This window comes from Verticillium alfalfae, genomic scaffold (assembly GCF_000150825.1).
Source record: "Verticillium alfalfae VaMs.102 supercont1.7 genomic scaffold, whole genome shotgun sequence".
Lineage (NCBI taxonomy): Eukaryota > Fungi > Ascomycota > Sordariomycetes > Glomerellales > Plectosphaerellaceae > Verticillium > Verticillium alfalfae.
The window spans coordinates 316,661-324,943 of NW_003315032.1; the positions used below are offsets into that span (position 1 = coordinate 316,661).

The following is an 8,283-nucleotide window of genomic DNA, read 5'->3' on the forward strand; positions in this document are numbered from 1 at the left end:
TTTGAAGACAACGTCAAGTTCAAATCGGCGAGAAGCTGGAAGATCTCGACAAGAAGAGGAGGAGGGCGCAGGATGCCATCTTTCTCATCCAATGCTGGCTCGAGGTCAGCGAGACCGGCCGGTTGTCGTCCCTCGAAGACATTCAGCGTATTGGCGGAGCAGAAAACAAAGTTCGATGCGCCGTCATTTCCCGCCAGCTGATGCGCATGAGCCAGAGGCTCGACCCGGCATCGTGGGGCCAAACCAACGGCTCACGCACAAACGGCGTCACCAATGGCGTGTCTGGTGCGAGCAGGCACAACACGCGCGAGGTGCTCGAAAAGTTCAGCGAGGGGCTTGAGCAGGAGCTGCTCAAGCAGTTCAACAACAGCTACCGACGACAAAACTTTGACGACATGATGGAGTGCGCCAAGGTGCTGCAAGACTTCAACGGCGGCGCCAGCGTCATTGCCGTCTTTGTCAACCAGCACCAGTTCTTCATTGATCGCGACCAGCTCATCACGGACGAGGTCACCACAGACGGCGAGACGTGGGAGCAGCTTGCGGATCCTGACTCGGATCCTCCAGGCGTGGAACCCAGTCTACAGTCTCTTATTGACGAAGTCAAGATTGTCATGCAGGAAGAGTCGTTCATCATCAAGCGCGCCTTCCCCAACTATGAAACGGTCCTCATCAAATTCATTCAGAGGGTGTTCCAGCAGTCAATACAACAGCGACTGGAGTTGGTTCTGGACAAGGCGAATACGGTCTCATCGCTGGCCTTCTTACGATCCCTGCACTCGTCGAGAGCATACATTAGCACTTTGATCGAGGATCTGAAGTCCCATGGCCTGACAGAGCACCCCGAACCTGCCTCGGCGCAGATCTCCCAGACCCTTGATCAGCAGATGGAGGAACTGTTCGTTCCTTACCTTGTCGGTAACTCGTACATCGACAGGGAGAAGAAGAGCCTTGAGGAAATGTACAACTCGCTGCTCTTCAAGTTCACGGCTTTCCATGCCAAGAGGAAGAAGGCACCCACAGGCTTCATGGCCTCGCTAGCACAGCAGAGCACACAGCTCATGTCGTCAGCCAAGGATGCCTATCTTGAACGTCTGGACTCGTCTGAATTGACGCCAACGCAAAAGACCATGATGCTGCGTGTGGCCGGTCTGTCAGCCAACCGTGACAGCAAGAACGAAGTTGAGCTTACCGAGGAGGACGGCCAACTCCGGGTGCAGAACGCGAAACGCATGATGAAGTGGCTGGCCGAGAGCGTGCGGCGGACGCTGGAGCTGGGCTCGGCAGTCGAGACGCCCAAAGATGTCAACATTCTGCTCAACCTCCTGCTGTCCACGATGGGCCACGTCTACATTGAGACGGGCCTCGACGCTGCCCTCGATCAGTCCTCTTCTCTCGAAAACGTAAAGACGGAACCTGACATGAGCTTCCTGCCCACCATTCGCCCGGCCGTCACCATCACGGCCATCATGGAGCGCTTCATCACCACCGTTCTCATCAAGCTCGCAGAGTCCAACACGACGGTTCGCCGCAACATGTCCTCGCAGACGAGGACCTCGATCGAGACGATTGAGAAGAAGACAAACAGCGTCATCCGCTCCTCCATTGACGTTCTCAGCAACTGGGTCTCCCGTTCGCTCTCCTCGCAGAAGAAGCTCGACTTCCGCCCCCGCGACGGCGAGCTCGACTCGCTCCAGACCCCGACGTGTCTGCAGATTAGTACCTTCCTCGCCAAGGCCGCCCGTCAGGTGAGCCAGGCCGTCGACGGCCACAACATGGAGGTCTTCGCGTCGGAACTCGCGCTCGCCGTCCTGGCGCTCCTCTTTGAGCACTTTAAGAAGTTCCAGGTCAACGCCACGGGCGGGCTCATGGTCGCCCAGGACATTTCAAAGTACGCCGCCACGCTCAAGGCTTTCGGCTCGCTGACCAAGGAGGTCGAGGCCGCCGTCGAGCTGCTGACCGAGGTCGGCTCCCTCTTCATCGTCGGCCCGGAGGCGCTGCGAGAAAAGTCGAGAGGCCTGGCTGTGACGGGGCCGACGGGCGTCGCGGCACGGAAGCTGACGAAGCCGGATTTCCGCGCCTTTGTGCAGAAGCGGGATGATGCGGCGTCGGTGGGGATTCAGGGCGTGCTGGCTGGGCTGTAAAGAGGGGAGCCTGCGTTTGATCGAGGGATTCACTACACGATGGAATGATACCAGATTTTCTGTGCCTTGTTCGATCGATTAATATGCCTGTGATGTCTCCTATTCGTAGGATTGAGCGGTGCCGAGACTTTACCGATACGTGTTTCATTCAGTCGTCTGTTGATACAATATATCTTACACGAAGGATTGGTACAATACGGTGACTACAAGCCAGCAATAGCCACCTCGACCCCCTGACGTACCTTAAACAGTCATGTTGTACACGTTTGAACATTCCAGCCAACATTCTGCTTCTGATCGCCGCCGCTTCTGAACAGCCGACTCCCTCGAGGATGCTACGCTCCAGCCGCACCCTCAGTTTCAGCCTTGACCTCTCTCCCGACAGGTTCAACCTCGAGCTCGGTAGTATACGTATTCATATCCCGGATCTCCACCGTCAGCACATCCCCCACGTTCGTCTCGGCCAGCTTCGTCCCGACATCCAGCCTAGCCAGCGGCACGACGGCGCCGATGCCGTAAAAGTCCCGCAGCCGCCCGCGGATGCCAAACGGCAGCACGGCGTCGACGACAAAGGCGAAGCGCTCGGGGAGCGGTGCCTCGCCAAACTTCCACGCGCGGAGGAGGGCCTGGAAGATCCACTGCGTCGGCCCATCGCGGTTGTCGACTTCGCGGATCTGGCGCTGGCGAGCCTGCAGGGCGGGGAGCAGGCGGGAGAGGGAGTCGTGGGACCAAGGCAGGGCTGAAGAGGCGGCGTCCACGTGCTCGCCGGCGTCGGTCGTGGAGGCGACGACGGCGGGGGCCGTGCCGCTCGCGCGCTCGTGGGCGAGGGCTGCGTGGATCTGCCAGTGCACGATGAGGTCTGTGTATCGGCGTAGCGGGGAGGATGCCTTGGTGTAGGCGTCGAGGCCGACGGAGTAGAAGGGCGCCGGTCGAGCGGACAGCTCTGAGGTGCCGATGAGGCCGAAAAGTTGCTGTAGGAGGGCCGGGGGCAAGGGTTTCCCGGCGGCCGTCAGAGGGTCGACGACCTCCTCGCGAAGGCGTTTCAGCTCACCCGCGTTGCGGAGGGCTTCGGGTTGCGTGCTGTACGGGGCTGGAATGTTGCGGGACTGGCACCACTTGGCGGCAACCTCGCCGGCGGTGTGCATCATGCGCTCGACCAGACGGTCGGCCTGGCTATAGTTCGAGTGCGAGAATTTGATGAACGGGTCGCCGTTCCAGACCATGGATGCATTGGGGTCTGTGGCGTGCTCCTTGGCAGAGATGGGCTGGAAAGGACACCTCTGGAGAAGGGAGCCTAGACTGCAGCGTGGGAAGCTGACCTTTGGCGGCACGGCGGTCCTTGAGTGCTTCGCCAAGGCGGTCGAGAAGGAGGAGGTCATCCCTATCCTCCGCCGTGAGCTCGTCAGCCGTCGTGATTTTCTTGACGGGAGGTCGAGGGCCGGGGTCCTTTCCGACAGAAAAGGCTGCATCGCCACCGCTCTCCAAAGACTGAAGGCCAGGCAGGATAGACGTGACCTCACGTTTCGTCATATGCACCACGTTGTGAACAGTGCCGGGCTCAACATGGTAGCCTAGGACTTCTCCCCCTTCGTTCACCTTGGCGCTAAAGGTGAGGACCGGCTTGCCGGGGTTCAGCGAGAACTTTTGCTCTAGCTCAGGTGGTAACATCTTCTCAGGGTAGCCAGCAAGGTAGAGACTGGAGGGCATGGACTCGATATGGGACGCCAGTGGTGACGCTGGGTCAATGACTGATGCTGGATCTGCGATGTGGATGTGAATCCAGTGCTCGCCAGCTACATCTGTCGCCTCGATGGAAAAGCCGTCATCGACATCTGCAGTCTGATCCGAGTCGACACAGAAGATTCTGGTCTCGCCCCAATCTCGGCGGGCGCCCGCAGCGATATCTGGCCTCATGGACGCCTCGACGTCAACGCTTGGACGACTCAGGCTGCCGCCCCTTCTGATCTCCGTATCTGGGAAACGGTATTCGTATCGGGCTGGAATATCCCACGGCGGAATCCAGCCGATCTCTTGCAGAAACGTAAAGGCTGTCCAGTGGGCGACCCAGTCAGATTCGCTGTATAGCTGGGTCAGGCGAAGAATCGAGGATCCCAGACTATCAATCTGAGACGCTTGAGGAATGACCCTCCTGCACGCCCACAGCTCCATGAAGCGTATGTACTTCAAATCCGATTCTTCCCACTGGGGCAGATCTTCCGCCATCTGGCTGCTGGGACCGATCATACCATGAGGGGTCCAAGGCCTGTTCCTCCGGTTGGCGGTGACAATGGCACGCGCTCGTAAGATGAACCGTCCGAGATCGTTCTGCTTCAAAAGAGAGGCAGACTGTCCGGGGTTGTCCCTTAGATACGCCCCATCGACAAGGCGGCGCACCCTTGACTCGACCAATTGCAACAGGGCAATATCTGAGCCAGGCTGCACCTCGTAAATGTAGTTCCTTCGATGCCACTTTGCGTTCAACGGTCGAAACCCCCAGCCGTGACGCTGCAGAGCAAGGTGAACGGCATACAGAACATGGGACGAGAACGTGCTGCCCTCCCGGAGAAATGTGGGCAGCATCCGATCAGCGAGTTCCTCTAGGCTTAAGTAGGTGCGCCTGTTCGGGTCAGCCACATGCTCGCTGGCACCATCCATGTATTTCAGAGACGATTGGTAGAAGTGAACGGCCTCTGCGTAGAACTTTGTCAATCTCCCCTGCAAGTCGGCTGCCGTTCTCAAAGCATTCGCAGTGCGCACGTGGTGCAAAACGTTGCGTGGTCGGGTAAAAGGCTCCGATGGGATCAGGTCGACAATGGGCTGTAGAACGGCAGGGTCGACATAGTTGGTGACAGTGAAGAGAGCAACCAGACTCTGGTAGGCCAGCACCTCGCCCGTGTTCAGGTAAAAATACTGCAGGCCGTGGTGGCGACCGAGGCAGATGGCAAGGACTGGCAAGCGGCTGCCACCGAAGCGCGTCTCCACGAGATCGCCGGCGAGGAGAGCGGATGTCTGGCCTCGGAGGTCTGACAGAACATCGCCATCGTACAGGATGTTCTTAGCTTGCCTAGTGTCGTGCTCGTCGGTGAACGTGCGAACAGTCTGTGGCCTCGTAAGGAAGTTCCCCAGTCTTTCGTTGAAAGGCAGGTCGTCTAGAAGTCTGTGAGCGGATGCCTGGTTCTCCTGTTCCCAGACACGAAGCCTGTCGCGAACGCTGATTCTAGGCTGATCATGCTCGGCAAGACTCGTGGACAGGTTGTCGAAACCCTCTGCATCGTTCACAGACTGCGTAACGGTCGCAAGAGTCTGGAACGTAATAAGCATTCGCAGAAGAAGGAAGAAGTCATGAGGATGGTGCAACACTCACTCGCTGAGCTGCCGGGCGAGCCAGCAATGAAGCGGAAGCAGCTGAGGGTTGGGTTCTAGAGCATCCGCTTGTGGGAGATACAGCTTCCGCGCAAGCGGAGACACATCTGCGACAGAGATAGGGCCGCCGTATCTGCTGCAACATTCTGGCCATGAAGTTATCGGACTGTTGCGCTGACTGAATGAGTGCGGGTGGATCTCTCTTCAGCGCGACAATCGCTCACAAAATTTCGTGTCCAGGAGGAAGACGTTGCAGGACATGAACGCGAGATCACGTGACTCGATGTGCTCCAGGTACGTACATTTCCGAGATCCCCTGAAAATGCTCAGTGCGTCCACTCCATGAACATCGAGTAGTCTATATGGCCGAGTCATTTGCCCCCCAGCCTTGTTTGCAGGCAGTCAATGATGTCACGGAATTTTATTCGAATGCAATGCGTTCTCCGACTACGAGCGATGGCTGAAAGCGAAGGCAGGAAACCGGGTCTCTGTGTGTGACAGTTGTTCAGGCTCAATGATGTATATACTTCAGTACTCCAGCCCCTCTCCTTGTTCAAGTCTTGTAGGCTCTGGCTACCTTCCTTCGTAGCTTTCTCGATATTTTGCAGCAAAGCCCTGGTATCGAGCCTTGTCTTGCTTTGTTATCTGTTCTGGTATACCGACATTCTGTTGCCTGCACCACAGTACTGATCCCGATTCCCAACGCAGGTCAGGGTGCAGTCGTTCGCTGACACGGTGGACCCAGCAGCGAAAGTGTCTCCGCAGTAACCTGCACAACAGGTCAGATGATGAAATATTGGGGTCGTTGATAAACCACCAAGGCAGACAGAAGAATGTTGGATGAAAGGCACGAGGGGAGGACGATAGAGGGAGCGGTGGTAACGAGGCTTCTTCAGTGACTTACATTCTTTCCCAAACTCGGCTCCAAAGTAGTCAAAGCCAAGGCAGAGGTTAGCACATTCGTGCAACGTCATGTTGGCCTGTGAGTATTGGGCGCCCGTCAATGATCGGCTTGCGCTGCCATCGGTGCGGCACTCGACATAGTACCAGCGGATAGCGACCCTGGTGCCCACGACTATCTGAGCCGGCTGGGTGGGCTGAGGCACCGTGTTTCCGGGTAGTTTGTACATGAGCATGCGGTTACCGGCACCGCAGAGCTGCTTGTCGGGGGCTCCGGGGCACGGCATGTTGCACGCGGAGAGGTCGACAGAGTAACCGCCGTCGACGGTGTTGCTGTACCAGCACTCCTTGCCGAATTCGACACCGGCATATGCGTAGCCCGCGGCCTTGGCGAGGCACTTTTCGACCGTCATCAAGTCATCCGTGTAGGAAATGCTGAGGGCACGAGCGTTAGGCGGCCTGTTCCAGCAACCTACCAGCTCGTAGGAGCCAGACTTCTGGACGGCTACGGGCTTGGAAGTGCTTGTCGTCGTTGGTTGCGTCGTGGTAACGGGAGATGTGGACGTAGTCTTGGGGGCACCGCTGACGAGAACCGTTGTATCGCAAAGACCGTACTCAGACTGACTATATTGTGAGTAGAGACGGGTCAGCAAGATCGAATCTCCTTCTGGATCAGGGTCCATTCTCGGCATACCAGCCTTGGAGGTTGCTGCATTCCAGTCCGAGAAACCACAGTAGCCCGCAGCGCCGCAGCAGTTGCCATAGTTGTACTTTGTGTCGGTGCACTTGTACTTGTTGTCGTAGCCGCATGTTCCGTCAGGGCTGGGGGTGAATGGCGTGGGTGCGGGCTTTGTAGACCTGTTACATAGGATAGTCAGCGTTTCCATGAACCACAAGATCGTCTGCGAGAGGCTTATCATACGTCGCAGTAGCGGTGGTGACTGGTGCTTTTGATGTCGTTACTGCTGAACCATCGCATGCGCCGGACTGGCATTTGCCGGCACCACACTCGGCTGCAGTGCTGCCGCACCTGAGATGATACAAGAGTCGTCAGCTTTTGGGGACCTTGCACGACTTCTGCCATTCGCAGGCAAGGGGTAAACAGACTTTCCTGCGTTGGAGCAGCACTTGCCCCATTTCCCGCCGCACTCCAGAAAGCCAAAGTCTTTGCCGCAAGACCCGTTGAAACTGTAACCAAGACCTGGGCAGTTTCCTTCCTGGCAATTTCCGATGGCACAGGAAGCGCTAACGACGTTCACGATTAGCTCGTTTCACCCCGAAGCTGGGTGTTGAGGGCTTGGGGAGACATACTCTGTAGAACCGCAACTGTGGGAAGTATGGTCAGCACATCGTATCAGACGCTCGGGAAGGAAAACAGCCATCCAAACAAGGCTACTCACCGGTTATCAGCACCACAACAGTCTCCAAATCCAGAGTTGATGCAGGTGACGTTGTTCCCTGTGCGCAGTCCACACCCACCGTCCTCGGACACGGGGATCTCGGCATCTGTACCATGTCAAGGTCAGCTCCGCCATGTTCGGACGTGACTGCACCAGCATTTGAAGAGCAGCATGGAGAGGGAGGGAATGGGGACTCGGTTCGTACTCGTCCTGCGGCAGTAGGTCTCTCCAGGCGCGAAAGCGTAACAGTCAGACTGAACGGTTGGGTTCAGCTTGTAGAACTGGGCCATGGTCAAGCTGTATCGCTTGAGGTAGTCCTGGCAGGTATCCCAGGCGTTCGATTTTGACCAGGCACGACAGCTGCCGAGTTCAAAGGCCCGCTCGACCAGCTGGAAGGGCGAGGCCTCGACGAGGTCTCCCGAGAAATATTTGCCTCCATATTCAGATGGCGCGGCGTGCGAGACAGCAGCGTAAGA

The 8,283-nt window shown here is 57.4% G+C and overlaps 3 protein-coding genes across 3 annotated transcripts in view; 1 reads left to right on the forward strand and 2 right to left on the reverse strand.

The window, feature by feature from the left end:
* Positions 1–2,144, forward strand: part of VDBG_05936 (exocyst complex component protein) — a gene marked incomplete at both ends in the record, with an annotated part of 2,715 nt that extends 571 nt beyond the window's left edge. Inside the window, one exon of the mRNA XM_003003448.1 lies at positions 36–2,144. Coding sequence (XP_003003494.1) covers positions 36–2,144 — 2,109 coding nt within the window. The remainder of the gene's footprint in view (positions 1–35) is intronic.
* A 335-nt stretch (positions 2,145–2,479) lies between these two features.
* VDBG_05937 (mitochondrial protein cyt-4) lies at positions 2,480–5,652 on the reverse strand (the record flags this gene model as incomplete). The annotated part of the gene is made up of 3 exons (XM_003003449.1): positions 2,480–3,381; positions 3,464–5,447; positions 5,509–5,652. 3 exons carry the CDS (start codon positions 5,650–5,652, stop codon positions 2,480–2,482), a joined length of 3,030 nt encoding a protein of 1,009 aa, XP_003003495.1.
* Positions 5,653–6,148: 496 nt separating this feature from the next.
* VDBG_05938 (conserved hypothetical protein) lies at positions 6,149–8,097 on the reverse strand (the record flags this gene model as incomplete). The annotated part of the gene is made up of 7 exons (XM_003003450.1): positions 6,149–6,276; positions 6,412–7,265; positions 7,330–7,437; positions 7,515–7,652; positions 7,719–7,733; positions 7,808–7,913; positions 8,013–8,097. The coding sequence occupies 7 exons, from the start codon at positions 8,095–8,097 to the stop codon at positions 6,149–6,151; spliced, it is 1,434 nt and encodes a 477-aa protein (XP_003003496.1).
* Between the last annotated feature and the right edge of the window lie 186 nt (positions 8,098–8,283).